The 21,796-nt window shown below is 35.2% G+C and overlaps 1 protein-coding gene across 8 annotated transcripts in view; it reads left to right on the top strand.

The window, feature by feature from the left end:
• LOC105475437 (cyclin D binding myb like transcription factor 1) overlaps positions 1–21,796 on the top strand; it is a 43,955-nt gene that overhangs the window by 17,756 nt on the left and 4,403 nt on the right. For all 8 annotated transcript variants that reach the window (XM_024790859.2, XM_011730650.2, XM_071094764.1 and 5 more), the window contains 10 exons: positions 566–660; positions 3,068–3,182; positions 4,534–4,610; positions 9,427–9,584; positions 11,255–11,287; positions 12,180–12,289; positions 14,341–14,569; positions 15,814–15,965; positions 18,096–18,305; positions 20,882–20,967. In XM_024790859.2, the coding sequence (XP_024646627.2) occupies positions 566–660; positions 3,068–3,182; positions 4,534–4,610; positions 9,427–9,584; positions 11,255–11,287; positions 12,180–12,289; positions 14,341–14,569; positions 15,814–15,965; positions 18,096–18,305; positions 20,882–20,967 (1,265 nt within the window). The remainder of the gene's footprint in view (positions 1–565; positions 661–3,067; positions 3,183–4,533; positions 4,611–9,426; positions 9,585–11,254; positions 11,288–12,179; positions 12,290–14,340; positions 14,570–15,813; positions 15,966–18,095; positions 18,306–20,881; positions 20,968–21,796) is intronic.

Raw genomic sequence — 21,796 nt, forward strand, 5'->3', positions numbered from 1 at the left:
CACAATCTCCTACTGTTCTTGTTTAGTCTGCTTTAGCTACACTGACCTCCTTGCCATTCTCATGAACACTCCAAGCATGCCCCGTCTCAGAGCCTTTGCACTTGGCTCTCCTTGAAATGCTCTTCCTTGAGATTCCTGCAAAACTAGCTTCCATACTCACTTGTTCCAAGTCTTGGTCACTTTTCCCAGCCTCCTATAGAAAATTTCAAATACTGTCCTCCACCCCAACAGATTCCCTTTCCTGTTTTATTTTTTCTCACTACTAATCACCATCCAATGTAGTATCTGGCCATTTTGTGTCTTTCCCCACTAGAATATAGGCTCCATGAAGAAATGATTTTTGTTTCCCTTGCTCACTGTTGTATCCCCAGCACCCAGAGCAGTATCTACTATGAATTAGGTTCTCATTAACTATTATTAAGCAAATGAATATATACATGTGAAGATGTATTAACAAGTAGTTTGTTAGGAAATTAGATGATCGTATTTTTTTCCCATGGATATTTTTAGAACAATTAAAACTTGCCATTATTATTCTGGAGATGAACTGTTCCTTTTCTTGAAGTTTCAGAAAATGATCAGAGCTTTGAGGTGACCATGACTGCGACCACAGAGGTAGCAGATGATGAGGTTACTGAGGGGACTGTGACACAGATCCAGGTATAGTAAATCTTTTAACTGTCCTCAGGAGAATGTTCCTTGACACATTGGTTAGCAGATAAAATGATGAGAAACCTCAGCCTCCTAAGTAGCGAGGACTACAGGCACACGCCACTGTGCCCAGTTTAGCCCTTATTATGAAACAAATTACAAAGCTCTTTTGTTTTGATTACTGCCAAATAGTTAATGAGTTATAATTTAATATTTAACTTCTTGGGTTGCTATCACCATTTTAGTGAACAAAAAACTTTTCTAATAATTGCTAATATTTGTTTAATAAGATTAACTTTAGACACAGAATGAACAAGATGTGAGTTGAAAGTCAGCATAGTTAAAAAGTTCAGAAATAGTCTGTTTCTTACTGTATCTTTGCTGTAAACCAGGTGCAGCTATTTTGACATAGTTTGGTAGTTAATGTACTGTGTCTCATTTCAGTGATGAGACTACCTTGAAAAATAATTAGAAACTATTGTAAGTCCCTATGTATGTAGTACTTTGTGGTTGCAAGAGGCTTCAATGAGCTGAATATTCTAGGTTTCTAAGCCTTATATATATTATAGGCATGAAATCCTGCAACCAACTCATAAAAGCTTCATTTTAAAAGCAGCAGCATACTAAATAAAGCTGAGGAAACTTAATAGATGCATAAAGTAGTGAAAAATGGGGGTAAAATACTGTAAGACTTATTTATATATCAAGTATAGATAGGTACCCTTCAAGGTACCTAAGTCTCCTGCTGTACACACTAAACTCATTTATTATTGATGGTGTTGAATACTACTGCTACTGCTTAATAATTATTTGTTCATTTGAGGGAAGATTTGAGCCATAAGGCATTAAATGTTTGCCCCCAAATAGTGGTTAATCAGCATAACAGACTTATTCCTAAGGTTCATGGAATGGGCTTTGCTATATAGACATACTTTGAGAAATGGTGATTTGATTCTCATATCCAACTGATTAAGAGAAGATAATTTAAGAGTATTTTCTACATTATAGTTCTTAAAACTGAGTATTGCATGTATCAAGGTCTTTTGATAGCTCTCTTACTCTTTACTGATATATAACTCCAGGATCAAATCTTATAAAATTGTGATCTTCAGAATGTAAGAACCTTAGACACATATAGTCTGTCTCAATTCTTAGCTTTATACAGGTCCTTCTTGATTTAAAAAATCAAAAAGTATGACACATAAATAGAGGGCTATAAAACTTATTCACACTTGTTCCAGTGATTTCCAGCTTTTTGCCCATGGATTCAAAAGCACTTCCATAAACACACTATATATATTACCACCAGATACAAAAATAAAGTAGTAGGCAACAATAGAAATGTGACTTTTCTCCTAATTGTACCTTGGTTGTCCACTGACAGCTTATCTTTTTCCAAAAGAGATGAAGACAGCTTATCTCTTTCCAGGAGAGATGGGTTTCAGTTTCTCTTCATATTAGAAGTTCAGTTTCTGTTTATTCAAGAAGTAGTAGTTCAGTCCTTCTTAGGATTTACCTTCAGCCAGTAACATTGCTTAGTTTTTTTTTTAGCCCAGAGACTGAATTGGGTTGAGTGGTCACTAAACATGTGACTCTTCCCTTATTCTGTCTATGATAGGCTAATACCTGATACGGTAGCACTGTTGCCAGGTCTTCCTCATTTACATTATGGTTCTCTTTAGGCCAGGGTCAACTCTGCCAAAGGCAGCTTTTTCCCCTGCAGAATTTGTTAAGTTAGATATGCTTGTAACTAAAAATATAGATGGTGGTGGTTGCACAGAAGACTTAACTGCATTAAGGATAAGTAGTACCATACAGTTCTTTGAGAGAAAGGTACATTAATAAGGCTCTAGAGGTTGTCTAAAACAAAGTTGTCAGAAAACAATAAGCAGACCATGATTTTGCAATAATGACTTATGATTTAGCCTGTTAATCTTTTAAGTTAAGAGATTACATTATTGGTGATTTAGGCAGCAAGCTTATCTCTGAGGGCATTAACAAATCATAACACCCAACCCTAGCACTTCCATTTTCCTATCTAGAACAGATAACTGTATATTGTATATTATTGAGCTTATTTACATGTGTAAATATTTAAATTTCCCTGAGTATTCTATGTTGATTTAAATACTTAATAGACTCTTGGCCCATTTTATATAAAACTGAAGCCAGTAGTACACTTACTTGCTTAAATGAAGGTCATATTATGTTAATGCATATAATTTTGTTTTCATACTGCCATAATAAAAATAGCAAGAAATATTTTTTTGTAAATTGAATATATTTTTACTATATCTAAAACAAGTGAATTCCGTATGACTATATTTAAGTTTTATAATGCTTAGGATTACAAAGATGAATCAGGTTGGGCATTAAATCAAGCTGCCACTTTTTTTTTTTTTTTTACTTTTACAAGATTTTGCAGAATGAGCAACTAGATGAAATATCTCCCTTGGGTAATGAGGAAGTTTCAGCAGTTAGCCAAGCATGGTTTACAACTAAAGAAGATAAGGATTCTCTGACTAATAAAGGTAAGATATACTGTGAATTTTAGTGCCCAGTGGAAAAAAATGGAGATAGAAAGGGCTTATAGTCATCAAGATTCTGAGTTGGACCTTCATCATTAGGATTGAGCAGTTAGAGTAATTGAGCTTTTCTAACTGAATTAAATTTGGCCCCAGATGACTTTGAATTAAGGTTGTGAAACCACCATTTGTGGTTCAGTAATTAATAATTATTTTTCTCCTTCTGATTTGAAGTAAATTTTGTCTTGTTAATTTTTGAACAAATGCATAGTGGTGGCATTTAAGACAAGATAGTTATTGCTTATGAGAGTAGGAACTCAAGCCTTTTCAAGGGCCTACTATGGTCTGATAAGCGACCTAGAGGCTACCTTAAGCCTTAAACGTAGTGTTTATAGTGTTGGCTATGCTCAAGCATAGCTGGGGAAGGTGCTACAAAAAAAGTGAGCATTGTGTGTGTGCCACTGTGAAGTACAGAAAGGAAGCAGAAAAATGTAAATCATTTTCAACCACTGTATAGTAAATACTCTTTAAGAATACATTATTCACTTGTTATTCAATATTTACCTTGCCTTAGAGTCCGGGAGACCCTAACCCAGCAGCCCTAGAGGAATTAAAGACACACATACAGAAATATAAGAGGTGTAAAGTGGGAAATCAGGGGTCTGACAGCCTTCAGAGCTGAGAGCCCTGAACAGAGATTTACCCACATATTTATTAACAGCAAACCACTCATCAACGTTGTTTCTATAGATATTAAATTAACTAAAAGTATCCCTTATGGGAAATGAAGGGATGGGCCAAATTAAAGAAATAGATTGGGCTAGTTAACTGCAGCAGTTGTGTGTGTAAACCCACAACCTTCTAGCTTTTGTGTTAGGGCCATTATGAACATGTTATAGTGCTGCAGAGATTTTGTTTATGGCCAGTGTTGGGGCCAGTTTATGGCCAGATTTTGGGGTGCTTGCTCCCAACATTTGTATATGTTCTTTTTGCCCATACAATTTTCACTGGAGAAATTTTTCAAAAAGTTTTGAGCATGATTTGGCTTTTTTTACCTTTATGTTTCTTTTTAGCAGTTCTATATTGTTGAAAGGCTAAGAGAGGTAATTTTTAAAAAATCTTTTAATTATCATTGTCTTTTTTTAGTAGGGTCAAATAAATGTACCATAGCTTAAAATCCAGAAGTTACAAAAGCAAGTTTAACCTAGAGACCTTTCAGATTTCAGAGGAATGAGAAATGAAATTAGCTAAATTTTATCCCCAAATATAATCACAAAGGAATCTTTGGTGTTTTATTTCTTTCAAAGAGTAACTTTTTTTTTTTTTTTTTTTTAACATTTCTTGTTTTCTTTTAAAGGGCATAAATGGAAGCAGGGGATGTGGTCCAAGGAAGAAATTGATATTTTGATGAACAATATTGAACGCTATCTAAAGGTATCTTATGGCATATTTTTATGTTTCACTAATTTGTTTATTGCCAGTTGCAGAAATACCGACACAGTATGTTGTATGTACTTATTAACTTTTTACTTATTTTTGTAATGGATTTTTGTAATGGCTAACATGTTGTAGCTGAGTAATTCTAAAATACATTATTATAGTATAATAATATTTTGAATTCTCAGTTTAAAATCGCTTTACTACTTTAGTTGCCACCCTAAAGTTTAGATAAAATGTTAGTAGCCTCTCAACATTTTAAAGTCTTATCTTTTCAAGAAGGCTATATAGTTTAATTTATATTGTGTAAAAGCTTAAGGTATGCATCTTTCTTTGTTTTGTTTTTGTTTTTGTTTTTTCGAGACAGAGTCTTGCTCTGTTGCCCAGGCTGGAGTACAGTGGCACAATCTCAGCTCACTGCAACCTCCGTCTCTTGGGCTCCAGCTATTCTCCTGCCTCAGCCTCTTGAGTAGCTGGGATTACAGGCATGCACCACCACGCACGGCTAATTTTTGTATTTTTAGTAGAGACAGGGTTTCACCATGTTGGCCAGGCTGGTCGCAAACTGCTGACCTCAGGTGATCTGCCCATCTCAGCCTCCCAAAGTGTTGGGATTACAGGCATGAGCCACCACGCCCAGCTAAGGTATGCATCTTTGAATGAATTTTTGATGTCATAGTAGTCTTTCCCTTTTAAAAAAAATCAAAAATTTAGTTTATTTTCTTATTCAGGTTTATTTCTTGTTAGCTTAGTACTCTTCATTAAATGTCTTTTGAACACAATATTTTTAAGGCTTTGGATTGTGTTAAGGCATGGATTGCTTTAACAGTGTTTGCTTTTGAAGTCAGTGATCCATTTGGGCAGGCTGGAAACAGGCGAAGAGTGATACAAAGCCTTGTATCATGATACATGTGAGTTCTGTACAAGTTTACAGAAAGAAGAGTTTTTAGAGCAGTTATGGAAAATTTTGGAAGAAAAAGGATTTGAGCTGTCTTAAAGAATGGTACTTGGGCTAGAGTAGAATTGGAGGGAACTACATGAATACAAGCTGAAGCAGCAAGAAATCAAAGATCAAAACCAACGCACATTAAATTAACCCCTTTACCTTGAACTGAGATAAATAGCCTCTGGAAAACTGGGCTCTGAAGTCCATGCCAAAGAATTTGAACTTTATCCTATAGCAGATGAGAAGCATTAAAGGGTTTAAGAAAAGCTAGTAGTTTAGTTGAGTAAGGAATTCGTGGGGTAGATCTGTATTCTCAAGGAAATCTTTCCAGAGACTTGCTGACCATTTCTGTAATGGAGTTAGATTCAAATAGTGTTATGTCTGAAATGTAGACCATCAGCATCATTTGGGGAAGGATGGTATACAGTGTTTAACCATTCTCGTTTCGTTTGATATATTGACTGCTTACTTTAAATTTTCCACTCAACACTAATGTAGAAATACAGTGCTGCCTAGATAGAAGATCCACATTTTAAATTTTAATTTTAACTGCAACTTTCCCAAGCTAAGCTTTTTGAAATACAGAATTTTAAAACTTCTAATTCTTCACTAATAAATGGGATCCTTCCACCATGTTTGTTGTTTTAAGAGAAACAAATACATTGGCCATTGAAAATGAATCCAGAAGTGTATTTAAGTTGTCCACTAGTCACATATGCTTCAGTTAATCCTGGAAAATGCTACTAGTTTAGATAAAGCAGTAATCAGTGCTAAGGAACACTGAACTTTGAGAATTAAGCTAGTTCCTTGTCTAGGGGATTAAAGTAGATCATCTCCGAGGACCCTTCCAAGTTAGTGATTAATGGGCAGGAGTGTGAGTAGGATTTGAGACCTTTTAGAGGACTGTTTCAGTAGACCAACTGATAGTGGCAAAGGACTTAAACTACAGTGGTAGAAATAGAATTGATAGAGAAAGGGCAGATAACCAAGTATCTGCAAGGATGCCTGAACTGAATGTTGGGAAAGAAGGAAAAGGAGTTAGAGCAACTTAAGAGTTTTTATTTTAGGTGATTGGGAGAATGATGATCAGATTGGCAGAAATAGGAAATGTTCAAAAGATTATCTTGAAAAAAGATAATTTGTTCAATTTGGGTTTTTGACCATAGCTTTTATTATGTGGTGCTCTTCTAAGACTTCTGTAGAGCCAATTTTAAACTTCAGAGAGTTCCAATTAGTTGGATATCATATGTTTCATATTTGGGTTAAAAGGATAAATGAAAGTAACTTCCACAAGCAAGAAAAAGGGCAAAGAGTGTGGAGGCAGAAGAATCTTTTATCTCACTGTATGGTCATCCTGCAACACAGTGTGCTTGCATGTAGTAGATCAGTAAATATTTAGGTTGAATCACTGGCAAAATTGGAACTGCATAAGTGAAAGAATTTTAGAAAACATTCTGAAATGTAGAAATTTTTTGCTGTGAAGTTTCATACATTCAAAAGTATATAAAATGCATACACTGTGATTTCACCTGTTTTTGAAATATATATAAATAGATTAATTCTGTGGATATTCTGTAACTCATTATTATTTTAATATCCTTACCCTTTTATTTAGGTGTATTTCATTGTGCAAATGTGCAAGTTACCCATTTCACAGTTAATGGTCATTTGGGTTCTTTTAGTTTTTTGCTATTCATTTGTACAAACCTAGTGGGTGTTAATTATGATTTTAATTTGTTTCTCTGATAACATTTTGATATGCTTATTGGCTATTTGTGTTTCTTCTTTGAAATTCCTGTGTCTTTCACCAGTTTTTCTGTGGCGTTAACTGTTTTGTTTAACTTAGACTTTCTTAATGTATGCTGGGTACTAATGGTTTATTGGTCATTTGTCTTACAGATACAAAATTGTCCCAATTTAGTGGCCTGTCTTTTCCTTCTCTTTAGGTGTCATTTGATAAAAAATTTTTAACTGCAGTATCAAGTGTATCATCTTTTTTGTTTGTTTTGCATGCATGCTTGCTTAAGAAATCCTTCCCTGCCTCAAGGGCATGAAGACATTCTCACATTATCTTGTAAAAGTTTTATAATTCTGCATTTCATGGCTGTAGGTGTGAGATATAATTTCAGTTGTATCTCTTTCTGTATAGATGTCTAATTCCTAACTTACAGTGTCCATTCTGTTCTAAATCAAGCTGCCACAAATTTGTTTCTAGGTTTTCTAATTTGTTTTCAGGTTCTATTTGTTGATACCTGCACCAGTACAGTGCCATCTTCAGAAGTCCCAATATCCAATGGGGCAAGTCTCTTCATAAATGTCTTAGCTATTCTTGGCCCTTTGCTCTTTTGTTATAAATTTAAAATCAGCTTACAGAGAGTGAAACATTCAAATGGAGTTTTGATTGGATGGCATTGAATTTGTACTTTGATTTGGGGGGAAGTAATATCTTCATAGTATGTCATCTTCCTGTTGAAGAACATGGTATAACTCTTAGTTCCTCCTCAATGTCAGGTTTTATATTTTCCTCCATAAAGGACATTGATAACTTGCCTAAGTTCTGATACTCTTAATTTTGATGCCGTGTGGGAACTTTTAAAAATGTTATGTAAACTTTGAGTAGAAACGCAAATAACTGCATTTTGATTTTGTATCTAGCAACCTTGCTAAAATTAGTTCTTTTTTAAATCACATAATTTTTTTCATAGATTTTTTTGTGTTTCTACCTATATATTACAAGTGATTCCTCTTTTCTAATCTTTATAATTTTGGTTTTTTAAAAAATCTGATTATCAGTGAATCCTAATTTGGTAAGACATACATATATGAATACTGAATTTTATGAATGCTTTTCCCACATCTGTTGAGATTTTACATTTTTTCCATAAATCTGCTGATGTGATTAATTACATTAATAATTTTCCTGAAATTAACACAAACTTGTATTCCTGGGATAAATTCACTTTTCTACCTGGACATACTAATGTTTTTATACATTGCTGGGTTCAGTGTGCTAAAATATTATTAGGAGATCTATGTTAGTGAATGAGTTTGACCTGAAAATTCTTTTCTGAAACTGTCCTCCTCTGGTTTCACTATTAAGATTATGCTAGCCTGACAAAATAAGCAAAGAAATGTACCCACTTTTTTTTTTTTAACTTTTGAATAGTTTAAGGACAGGATTATGTGTCTATTTGGTAGGATTTACCTATAATGTCATCTATGTCATGTGGGCCTACTGTTTTTATTGTGGGAAGATTATTTAATAACTGATTAGATTTTCTTGATGGTCTGTGCCTATTTGATTTTCTGTCTCTTCCAGAGTCAGTTTTGGTAAGTTGATGTTTGATGTCTTCTAGGAATTTATTCATTTTACCAAAATTTAAATTTATGACCATAAAATTGTTCATAATGTTACTTTGTTAATGGTCTAATCTCTGCAGCATCTCTACTTAGGCCCCATTTTCCCATTGCTAATATTGTTTGTGTCTTTTTTTTTTTTTTTTTTTGGCAGAACTTTAATCATTTCAAATTTTATTAATCTTAATGGATGTTTTCAAAGAACCAATTTCTAGATTAGTTTATCCTTTTTATTCTGGATTCCATTGATTTTGCCCTTGTGATTTACTTCCTTCTACTTTCTTTAGATCTATTTTTAACCTTTTGTAATTGTAAAAGAGTTGACGGAAATTGAATTTATTGAATTTGATAGTTTATTCTTGGAACATTTAAGTGTCACTTTTTTATCTCTTGCAACACCTTAAAAGTTTATATTTGATTTATTAATGAATTAGTGATATTTTAAAAGCATAGTATATCCATATGCATTTTATCAGAAATCCCTAAATCAAAGAAATGTAACCCATTTAGGCACGCGGAATAAAAGATGCTACAGAAATCATCTTTGAGATGTCAAAAGACGAAAGAAAAGATTTCTACAGGACTATAGCATGGGGTCTGAACCGGCCTTTGTTTGCAGTTTATAGAAGAGTGCTTCGCATGTATGATGACAGAAACCATGTGGGAAAGTATGAAAACTTGTAATGCTGCATGTTTTCATGTAATTAGGGGTAAAATTTGAGGAACTGTCCTTTTTTTTAAAAAATAGAATTATGGTCAAGGTATTAATCGAAGACAGCTATGAATTATTGTTAATATTTTTATCTTCCAGGTCCATGTTGTGAATATGGTGAAACCTTATTAAACCCTCTTTTAGAAATTAGGATCTAATTCACTTTATATAGGTTAGATTTAAGACTTGGCTTACTTAATATGTCAAAGTCTGCTTTGTAGTAAAGTAACATAAAAAGTACAGTACTGATTAAAGATTTAAGAAGTGTGAAAATAACTTGAAATTTATTGGTAACATTTTTCCTATTTGTTTTTAGAATATAGCATTCCTAGGTCAGTGGCCTTTTTTTTTTTTTTTTTTTTTTTTTAATAAAAGCAGAATGGAAAAGAACTACATTTCTGAAAACAATGCATGGATTTCTGTTTTAGGTAGCATTTATGGGAAGGCATCATTAAGATTCTTCAAATGCAGTGATTGTATATTGTTACTGACATATTTTTAATTTCTCTTTGGAAATTTTAGGTGGCAGTAGTATGGCTTATTAGGTACTGCTGAGCTAATGGTGGAGCTCTTTCTCTAGCTCTTCAGCAGCCTGCTAATGAAAATACATTTGAAAGCTGAAGAGGATTAAATTATGTTTTTGTGACAGTGGAAAAAGAAAAAATTGTAAATGAAGCATAAATGACTTGTTAACTATTCATAAACTTTCCATGCATTACAAATGGTTACAAAGTGAGCAGACTTTCATAGTTATTAAATGGACATTTTTTAAAAGAACATTACATTGGCTGTATTGAGTACTTGCCTACTGAAATAAAGAGCAAGAGTATGTCAGATGTCCATACCTGGGTAAAGGAAATAAAGATAATTTTAATTTTTTCAGTGCTTTGAGAGAATTTTCTGTAAACTTTTTTCGTTTCTAGATTTTCTTTTTAGCTCTAGTTTACAGTGTCACCCATAAGTTTTTTTGGAATAGTTATGATTTGAGAGTGCCAAAATCTAAGTTTGAAATAAAGGAAGTGTTAGACAACATAGGAGCGAATGTTTGTTTTAAATGTTGATTTTTTTTTCTGGAAAAAATTATACAGTCCTTACCTTTATTATAACTAAAAATATTTACTGTTTTAAAAAAATAAAAATAGAAGTATTTATTTTCAACTTTTTTTTTTTTTTTTTTTTTTGGAGACAGTCTCTGTCGCCCAGGCTAGAGTACAGTGGCATGATGATCTTGGCTCACTGCAACATCTGCCTCGTGAGTTCAAGCTATTCTCCTGTCTCAGCCACCCTAGTAGCTGGGATTACAGGCGCCCGCCACCACGCCCAGCTAACTTTTCTATTTTTGGTAGAGATGGGGTTTTGCCATGTTGGCCAGGCTGGTCCCGAACTCCTTGCCTCAGGTGATCCGCCTGCTTTGGCCTCCCAAAGTGATGGGATTGTAGGCCTGAGCCACCACACCCTGCCTATTCTCAACTTTTATTAATCCACTTTAAAATGGGTTACTTTGAAAGTATTATCATATGCTAAGTGACTTAACATTCAGCTCCCTAAATGAAATTCTGGTTTTTATTAAGGTTTTTAGCTTTCATTGTTTTAATTGATTTTTTAAAAATTTCTCTGAATTTCTAGATATACACCTGAAGAAATTGAGAAGCTCAAGGAGTAAGTTTTAAAGTTTTTTTCATTCTATTTTTTTTTTAAATGTCTTACGTCCTTAAAAGTTTTACTTTGAAAATTTCAAGAGGTTTTTGGCAGACTGGTATAATTGAATTCTCCTGTTAAGCATGATTGGCCTTAAAAAGATCACATCAAATCCATACTTGCACAAAATAACCATTCTCATAATGTATAAATCTGGTCTCCTGTTGCCATTCACCAGATGCTTCCTCAGACCACTAATAGGGGTTCCAGAAAAGATTAAGGGGCCATTTTTGGTGGCCTGAAGACTAAATTTGGGGAATTTATATATCAGGATCAAAACCAGGGTTGTGCTACATGGCTCAGTTTAGAATGGTGACTTGGCAAATGTTTCAGTGAATATCTGGGCTGACTCAACTTTGCAAAGACTATTGAATCTCAGGAAATAGAATTTTGCTTTATTGAGTTAGGCCTTAACGTATGGTTTAATGAATTGTATGGATCATGAAAAAATTTGAAGGTAGATTCTGTTTATAATCTGTTAAAAGCCTGTGAAACTTTTTTAGATGTCTAAAGAAGAGTTTGTTGGGTATATGCTCAAAAGGGAAAGTCTGGGGCTTGCCTGGGAGATTGTGTCAGTAACCTGAGGGGAAATTGGTCTTTTTTGAACACATATCCAAGTTACTTATTTCTTCTCTGACCCAGGAAAAAGGCAATTGCTGCCTGTTTTTTTTTCACCCACAGACAACTGTGGACCCCAAAAAAAGGCCACACTTTCAAACTTTGGCTCTCAAAGTATTGCTGCCCACAACTTCCAAACCAGTCAAATGGGAAGAAGAAGAATGAAGAATAAATGATGAAATTAAAAGGGAGAAAACAATTGAACCAAATGCTGATTGGCAGACTCTTGTTTTAGGCTCCGGATAAAGCATGGCAATGACTGGGCAACAATAGGGGCGGCGCTAGGAAGAAGTGCATCTTCTGTCAAAGATCGGTGCCGACTGATGAAGGATACTTGCAACACAGGTACTGTGACTGCTCCTGGTAGCGTTTTCTTATCACCACTTAAGCCTCCTCCTGCCCCTTAGGATACTGTCTTTTCTTTGTTCTGGGGGAGCGATTTAGATCATTCACCTTAGTTCAGACTTTATTTTCTAGTCTTCTTTTACTTGAGCTTATTAGATACATCAAACTAATCTTTTACTTTGTTTTTGTAAAAGGTAACATTGTCTTCAGGGACACAACATCACCTTAGTGTCAAGATGATTCAGATCTGACATGTTTCAGTTTTGTAGCAATTTCAATACTTCCCCAGTTGAGAAAGTATTTTGAAGACATATATGCAGCAAGTAATTTTAATTTAGGCCCATCTAACTGTTGAATTTACATTAGCAACAGCTAATCAGTGAGTGTTTATGAAAAACTTTAGTCACAGGTAAGTCCCAAATTAGGAAGAAGCTGTGTTCCAAAGATTTGTACGTATTTTGCTTATTTTAAACTCAAATTATATTTTTCCATAGAAAAAATTTATGATTGGTGTTTCAGTCCCCTGGCAAGACCACAAATGCCTCTTAATGCATACAAATGTCCTAGTCATATTGTTAAACCTAATCTTTGCGACCAACAACGTATTTAGGCTCCGCCATTAACTGTCATTTAACCTTTCTGAGCCTCACTTCCCTCTGTAAAATAAAGAGATTAGAGTAGATGGTCTCATAGTGCCCTTTCAGCCATAATGTTCTCTGAAGCATCCGTAATCCATGCCCACTGTTTCAATTAAAAAAAAAAAAAAAAAGTTCTGAAGTTTAGCTTTAGCTTCTAGGGCATATACATTTTGTCCTTAACCCCTTGCTCTACTAAAATGAAATCAGAACTGTTACCTGCAGAGCAGTGAGAACATACGTCCTACCAGCTTTGTCATTCTGTGACATGGCTAGTTTAATGAAAGAAGCAGGGCTGTAAGCTTTAGATTTAGAATAGGATCTCAGAGGTTCATGTAAGATGCTGTGAGTACAGAACCACTTTTGGTAACATAATTTGGAAGGACACAGTGGCATTTCCTGATTGCCAGCCTGAGGGATTGATAGATCTGCCTGTTTCCTTCTCATGTTGTGACATACAGCTGCTGTTGAGGCCACGCCATGAAACAGCGCAGTCTCAAAGTGGTCCCATCCTTTAACACCATGCTAGAATAGAAGAGTAGGACTTCATCTTGAATCCATCCAGAGTATTCATAACTGTGCTTAGCATATAATGAAAATTCAGTAAACATTTGCTGGATGAATGGAATGCCAAAGCAAGCACAGTCTTTTTGAAATTTTCTAGAGGTTTTTAGCTAGTAATAACAAAACAGAAACAGAGGTAAAGAAGATGAAAAAAAATGGTTCTCTTTGTTCCCTGTGTTTCTGCTCTAGCACCATAAGAAAAAGACTGAGAGGAACATTTGGGATTATCTATTAGTGGGTTTATGGGTTGAGAAAACACAGGAATAAAAATAAATATAAATACTTGTATCAGACTTTACTAATATTTCATCACAGTAGCTTGGAGTTGGGATAGTGGGGAAACAAGATGGTAGAAACCTAGTTTTTACTAAAATAGGTTGAGCCCATTGGTGTTATTTCCCTAGTGTCTCATCATCCATTCCTATAAGTAATGGCCTCTTGAACTTATTCTACTTTTGCAGAGCAGGGAATCTTAGGTGAGAGTAAGAAAAAAAGCATGCCATTTCTTGTCTGTCAGCCATTGATGAAGGTCTTCCCACTTCACGGTTTATAAAGGACTTAGTGTAACTTGAGAATACATTCTTCTTTGTAGTTATGTTTTGGGTGGTTTTTCTTTTCATAATTGGTGAGTGCTTTCCATAGGATTCTTCAGTTTCTTTTCTACTGAGACCCTCTCTGAGCTAGTAAAATGAAACTGTCTTAGTGGGTATATATGGTTTTCCACCAGAGGGTCATTCAGAAACAAACTCTTAGTACTACTGCATACTTCCCATCGGTCCTTGTAAATACAGGGCTGAATCAGATTTGTAAAAGAAGTTAGCAGTGGTAGTCTGGATGATTTCCTTCTTTCAGGGAAGTGGACAGAAGAAGAAGAAAAGAGACTCGCAGAAGTGGTTCATGAGTTGACAAGCACTGAGCCAGGTGACATAGTCACACAGGGTGTATCTTGGGCAGCTGTGGCTGAACGAGTGGGTACCCGCTCAGAAAAGCAATGTCGTTCTAAATGGCTCAACTACCTGAATTGGAAACAGAGTGGAGGTACTGAATGGACCAAGGAAGATGAAATCAATCTCATCCTCAGGTTTGTGTCCTGAATCTTGTAATGACAAAAACCACTTAATTGCTGTGGATGTCTTGATAGACTTTCCTCTTTTGGTTTCCCTAGATGCCTAGTGTCTGAAAAGTATCCTTTCCATAGAGCACTACTGTTTAACATCTTACGTATTCCATATTGAGCTCTTTTTGTTTTGTTTTGTGTTCCTTTTCTTTTAGTGGATTTAGTGCTCGTGCAAAGTACCAGATTGAAGGCGTGGAGACTGAAGTCCTCTCTATATCCACAGAACAGGTATGGCACAGGCAGAGGCAGTGCAGCTTTTCCACTGTCCCACCAATGTGCCTCAGTCCTATAAGGGGAACACGTTTAGGATAAGATGGCTGTTCAGTCTCCATGCCCTTCAATTCTTGGCTACTATGCTAAGATTTCCAAGAAGGGGGCCCAGTCTGTAGTTACCTCCACACCTTCAAAGTAGACCAAATCAAACACATCCGTTTCATACAAATTCGAAAAATCTTTAAGACATCATAATCCCAGCTTTTTTTTAAAAGTAGTTGGTTTAACCATTAAGACTCATTAACTAAAATAAAATGGGCAAAAATACTAGCAAGAAATAGCAAGAAATAGTTTAAGACTCTGAAGTAATAGAGACTGTCACCATGGCTACTCCCTACTGAAAATCAAATCACAACAAAGCTAGAAAATGAACAGATTTTTTTAAACCTCAAATTTTGTTGTACTAGTGTGTTGGTTTTTGATTGCAGCTACTGTTTTTGTGTTATTTTGTTTTGGATTTTGTGGGGGTTTTTGTTTATTTTTTAGACTGGATTGTTTTTTTTTTCTTCAACTAGTCATCTTTATAAATAGCTCATTTCTAAATATTTTTGCTTAACAGTGGAAACACTCAGATCCAGGAAGTAAATGACTTAGTAAATGCCACACTATGAAACATTGCAGAACACTATACAACTAAATCTGTTCCTTTACCATACCCCTTTTCCTTCACAGTGCCTCACCTGGTTCTAACCATTTATGGTTTAGCCCATTGGTTGTACCTTTAACTAAAGGCTGTTGCTGTTGGTATTTCTTAGCTGTTAGCTCTGAAAGCAGATCTGCACTCCTGGAGTCCTTTCCCGTGCAACTTAACAATAGCATCTCATTGGCGTAACCTGCCATTCCCTTTATTTGCCAGCGTAATCACCTGTAGTCAGAGGAGGGGTTCTTATAGAGAAATTAATGTAATGTCTAACAGATGCTTATTTTGTAACTAGGATAGCAGAACTTGATGTAGCTGATGAAAATGACATTAACTGGGATCTGTTAGCTGAGGGATGGAGTAGTGTCCGTTCACCACAATGGCTACGAAGTAAATGGTGGACCATCAAAAGGCAAATTGCAAACCATAAGGATGTTTCGTTCCCTGGTAATGTATTACTTGCTTTTTAAGCTCCTCCCCTTTTCTTGCCATATTTACTCCTTAGGAGTGAGAGGTTAGAAGTTCTCTGCCCCAGCTAAAGAGAGATCATAGCAGATTTCTACTTACACTTCTGCCCTGTTTCTCTCAATAATTGTTTTCTTCCCCAGAGAAGAATTACTACTGTTTGTAATTCCTAAAGCCCCTAAAATGAAAGTGTACACACTTATACTCATTCTTGTTCTTCTATGTAAACTATCAGGAGGAAATAAAATCTGCATATACAGTCATGCCACATACGATTTAATTTTTATGTTTTTAGAGACAGGGTCTAGCTCTTACCCAGGCTGATGTGCAGTGGTGTGATCATAGCTCACTGTAACCTCAAACCTGTGGACTCAAGTGATCCTCCAACCTCAGCCTCCTGAATAGCTATGATTATAGGCACATGCCACCATGCCCAGCTAATTTTTTTTTTTGTAGAGATGCGGTCTTCCCATGTTACCCAGGTTGGTCTCCAACTCCTGGGCTCAAGTGATCTTCCCAGCTTGGCTTCCCAATGTGCTGGGATTACCTGCATGAGCCAGCATAGCTGGCCACTTATAACCTTTCAGTCAACAACAGATATCATACATAGTATTGGTCTCACAATATTAAAATACTGTATTTTTACTTTTTTTCTGTTTAGATACACAAAGATTTACCATTGTGTTACAATTGCCTACAGTATTTGGTACAGTAACATGCTGTAAGGGTTTGTAGCCTAGAAGCAATAGACTATATAGGTCCTTTAGCCTAGGTGTGTACTAGGCTGTACCATCTAGGTTTGTGTAAGTACACTGATGATTCCATGACAGAATCACCTAATGGCTCATTTCTCAGAAGGTATACCCATCCTTAAGTGATTGATGACTATATTTTTATTTTATACAAAGATATACTTCTGAAAACCTAAGTTTAAGTCAACTTTTGTGAGTTGTGTAATTTCAAATAACTAGGCGTGTTAGAGAAATTCTGTTATAATTTTGTAGAACAACGGCTCTGTAATTTTCTAATTTTATTATATAAATCTAGGTATCTTAAATTGGGTTTGCTTAAAGTGAAGCATAGCATACTTTTCGTTGCCTGTTTTGCATTTAGGTACTAAATTGAGTTGTGCAGTCTGTTTAATTTAGGTTATTAAATTTATTCCCCTTATTGTAACACTCAACTTCCATTGTTCCAAAGGAAAATTTAATGCTGAGGAACTTTGGCTTGATGAAAATGTGGTTTTTTAAAATTAAATACCCAGGTATAGGTCAGGTATGGTGGCTCATGCCTATAATCCCAGTACTGTGGGAGGCTGAGGCAGGAGGATCGCTTGAGGCTGGAAGTTTGAGACCAACCTGGGCAACATAGCAAGACCCCATTACTACAGAAAAATAAAAACCAATTAGCCAGGCATGGTGGGCATGTGCTTGTAGTCCAGCTATTGGGGAGCAAGAGCCTGAGGCAGGAGGATGGCTTGAGCCCAGGGGTTCGAGGCTGCAATGAGCTGTGATCATGCCACTCCAGCCTGAGCAACAGAGCAAGACCTTGTCTTAAAAAAAAAAAAAAAAATTCAGTTACAGAGAATAAGAGTATTTTATGAATAGAGCAAAACAAAGTCTAGAATGGGCTTCCCTGTGCAGGAATACCATATTACTGTTTGGAAAAGATCAGTTGCTACCTCTAGACCAACAGTCAAGGGCCCTTCAGCTCTGGGGGGAAAAATATACACTATTCGTTTAAAAAATGAAAATAAGCTGTTTAGCATTGCTAGTATTCTTCCTAAATAATAATTCTATCAAGACACCCTAGGAATAGAAAATGTTCGTTTTCATGTTCTTTGTAATGTCTTTTTAATTTTTTTAACATTATACATCTTAGATGGCAAGAATAACAATATTAAGAATTAAAATTTGTTACGATGGATAATGTTTATAAAAATCTCAGGATATGTTGTTTTTTAAAATGTCTTATTTTTATAAGCTCTCACATCCAGTGTGCAATTATTTATTCCAAATACTTTCCCTCCTTACCTCCCCCCACCTCCCTTGCTGCTTAGATGGTGGTCTGTCGGAGAATCAATGTTCTTTTTGTCTACCCATCTCCCTTCAGTCTTAATAAAAGGTCTTAAACAGTTACATGAGAACCAAAAAAACAACCCAACGCTTTTGGAGAATAAATCAGGATCTGGAGTTCCAAACAGTAATACCAATTCCAGTGTACAGCATGTTCAGATAAGAGTTGCCCGCTTGGAAGATAATACAGCCATCTCTTCTAGCCCCATGGCAGCACTGCAGATTCCAGTCCAGATCACCCATGTTTGTAAGTGTTTGATCTTCAAGATTCCCGCTATTTGATCTATATGATTTAGTTAATGGCTCTGATGTCTTTTGGTCTTCTAGAATGTTAATAGAAATTTACCCAAGTAGGTGAACTGAAGGACATCCAAAAATGTTTTGTTTAGTTCAGTTAGTATTTGCACACTGAATGTGTGACAGGAAGGATGTATAAGCAGTTGCCCAACCATTATAAACCGTTTGAAACCATCTTAATTTCTAGATTTTGTAATTAATGACTTAATAGAAATTATTAAAAATAGAAATTAGAATGAATGATAGAAAATAGCTAAAAAGCAGTCAGTCAAGCAAAGAAATAGAATTTACCAACTGGTGTGTCATGTGTAGTAATTTCACCAGAAGACATATCAATTGGGGATTGATTTGAGGTCGTTTGGTAAAGAAGTGAGTTTTGGCAAGGTTGAGAATGATTTTCTTCAGGGAGTAAAGGGCCAGTTTCCTATGGGCAACTGTTTTTTGACAGTTTTGTGCTTAATGAGATTATGGAAACCTAGCCGTTGTTAGAGTGAGAATTTTTTTCTTTAGATCTAAGTCAAATTGATCTTTATCCCTTCCCGTCAGTCTCAAATTATAGTGACAAAAAAAAAGGAATGAGGATGAAATTCTCAGAACCATATTCTTCACTCGTCTTTTTTGTTTTTGGTCTACATGATGCTATCTGCATTTGAAAAGATACCCAAGAGTATTCCAATCATTATGTTATTCTCAACCAGGTGATTTATTGGCATTTTGAGCAACAGGTTTTTGCAGACTCCTTCACATTGCAGGATATTCAGTGTCCTTTGATCTTGCCCACAGAATGTTAGTAGTATATGCCAGTCATCATGAGAAACAGAAACACCCTGCATATTTCTAAATATACCATTATGATTCCCTTGTTGAGAATCACAGAATCACATATTGGTGTTTAACACCATGTATCTATGTGCATTGACTGTCAAAGTTACCTTAGAGACATTTAAACTAATCATACCTTATTCTTAAAGTCCTAATCTGAATTTTGTTATCAGTGTAATCAAGAATGAAGGATTTCTTTTTGTTTTTGTTTGTCTGAGGATTGCAAAGCAACTGAAATTACTAGTCCAAGTAAATATGAGAGTTGCTATTGGTTATAAATTGATTGGGCGTGTTAGTTTTTCTTGGCTGTTGAGTTGACGGTACCCATTGGGAAGACAAACATTTTATAAATGATACCTTAATATTGATAGCAGCATTTTAAAATAGTATTTAGAATTTTCTCAAGTGTTCTACAATCCACCTATTACTTGTAGCATTCTAACTAAAATCTCGTTTTCGTTTTTTAGGTTAGGGAACAGGGATCAGCAAATTTCTTTATGTAATGAGCCAGAGACAGTAAATATTTTAGGCTTTGCAGGCTACATAGGTTTCTGAGGGATAGTCTTTGTTTTGCTTTTAAACAACCCTTTGAAAATGTAAAAACCATGTTAGCCTTAGGCTACATTTGTCCCTGATAGTAGTTTGCTAACATTGATTTAGCTTATCTGGAACCCCTTCAAATTATTATAGCTGTGATCTCAAGGATCCATCAAATAGTAAGATGAATAATATGAATCAAGTGCATTTCTGTTGGTAAGGGCAATAGATTCCTTTTAAATAGCTGAGAAGTGTTACAGTCAGAATTTAATAAACATTACACATTAAAAGTCAATTCTAAGCCATATTTCACATAATTTGCCTATAGGTATGACTGCAAGCACCAAAAAAGATGACATTGCTAGTATGTTCTATTTAACCTTGAGCAGATGTTGATCAAGTCTGATCCTCAGTTGACACACATGTAAAGAGATTATACTGTCTGATCTTTATTCAGTCTCCCAAATGTGGTCTTCTGAAATAATGCTGTCTTAACATTTATTTGTGTTTAAAAGCACTTTTGATCCTCACAACCGTATGAGGTAGGCAGGACAGGTAAAAATATCTGAACATTAGTTTATAAAGTAAGTTATTTACTCAGGTTAATATTGCTAGGAAGTGATTAAAGCCTAGTATTTTTGGACTACCAGTCCAGACATCCATACTGCTCACCCAGATGTACAAGAAAATTAGTTTTTACCAAGTTCCTGTGTTTTTGCAGGTTGGTCTTAGTGTGTTCCTCTTACTTCCTACCATTAGAAACATTTAATCATGTATACCAAGGGTTAGCAAACCTTTTCTATAAAGGAAGAGATATAGTAAATATTTTAGGCTTTATTGACCTTCTGGTGTCTGTCACAGGTACTCAACTCTGTTGTAGTACTAAAGTAACCAGAGAAAATATATAAACCAATAGGTGTGGCTGTGTTCCAGTAAACTGTATTTACAAAAACTGGCAATCAGCTGGATTTGTTTGTGGACCATAGTTAGCCCACCCCTGTACTATATGCCATCCCAGACAAATTGAATTCATTATCTCTCATAAGAAATGTAAGTGATTTCAGGTCTACAGGCAAATTATTCAATATTAAATTGCCTTTATGATAATTGAGTACACTAGAGAAACTTAAATTTACAAAACATTTATTGTTGTCCTTATTACCACAGCTTCAACAGACTCTCCTGCTGCTACTGTTGACTCAGAAACAATAACACTAAACAGTGGAACACTACAGACATTTGAGATTCTTCCAGTGAGTAACGCTTCATATATATTGGCCATTTTTATGCATAAGATCAATTGGTATCACTTTTATAAATCATATAAGCAAATGAAATACAAAAGTCAGAGCCCAAATGAATGGTAGACTAAATCGGACTTCCACTTTTATAATTTTAATCAGCTTTTCTCTCATCTGTATATAAACCAAAATGTTATATATATGAAAATGACAGTGCTAATAAGTATATACATACTGTGGACTTGTACTGAGTTATAATTTATAACCAAAAAGTTCATATTGGTTATTTGAGAAAGTTTGTGGACAAACTAATCATGAGAAATTTAACAACATTCATTCAGTAAACACTGTACTAGCCACTGGGGATACAAAATTTCAAAGTCCCAGTGCTAAGTGGTTTAGCTGCTTTAGAAAGGTAGCTTTAGCTGCTTTGGAAAGGTAGCTGGTTTTTAGCTTCTGAAGAGGTTAAGCAGAGTTATCAAAGGATCCACCTAAGAGAAATGAAAATATCTGTCCAGTAAAAACTTGTACATGAATATTCATGGCATTAACCAAAATGTCTAGCAACAGAAAAATGGATAAAATGTACAATTGCCATGCAAATATTACTCAGCAACGAAATACTGAAACACAGTACAACACAGATGAACCTTGAAAAATAAGCTAAGTGAAAGAAACCAGACAACACAAGATACCACATAGTACTTGGCTCCCCTTTATTTGAAATGTCCAAAATAGGCAAATTTGTAGATCAAAAAGTAGATCAGTGGTTTCCTGCAGCTGAAAGTGTAGGTTGAAAGTGGAGCATGACTGAATGCCCTTTCTAAAACAAACCTATAAT

This window comes from Macaca nemestrina, chromosome 4 (assembly GCF_043159975.1).
Source record: "Macaca nemestrina isolate mMacNem1 chromosome 4, mMacNem.hap1, whole genome shotgun sequence".
Taxonomy (NCBI): domain Eukaryota; kingdom Metazoa; phylum Chordata; class Mammalia; order Primates; family Cercopithecidae; genus Macaca; species Macaca nemestrina.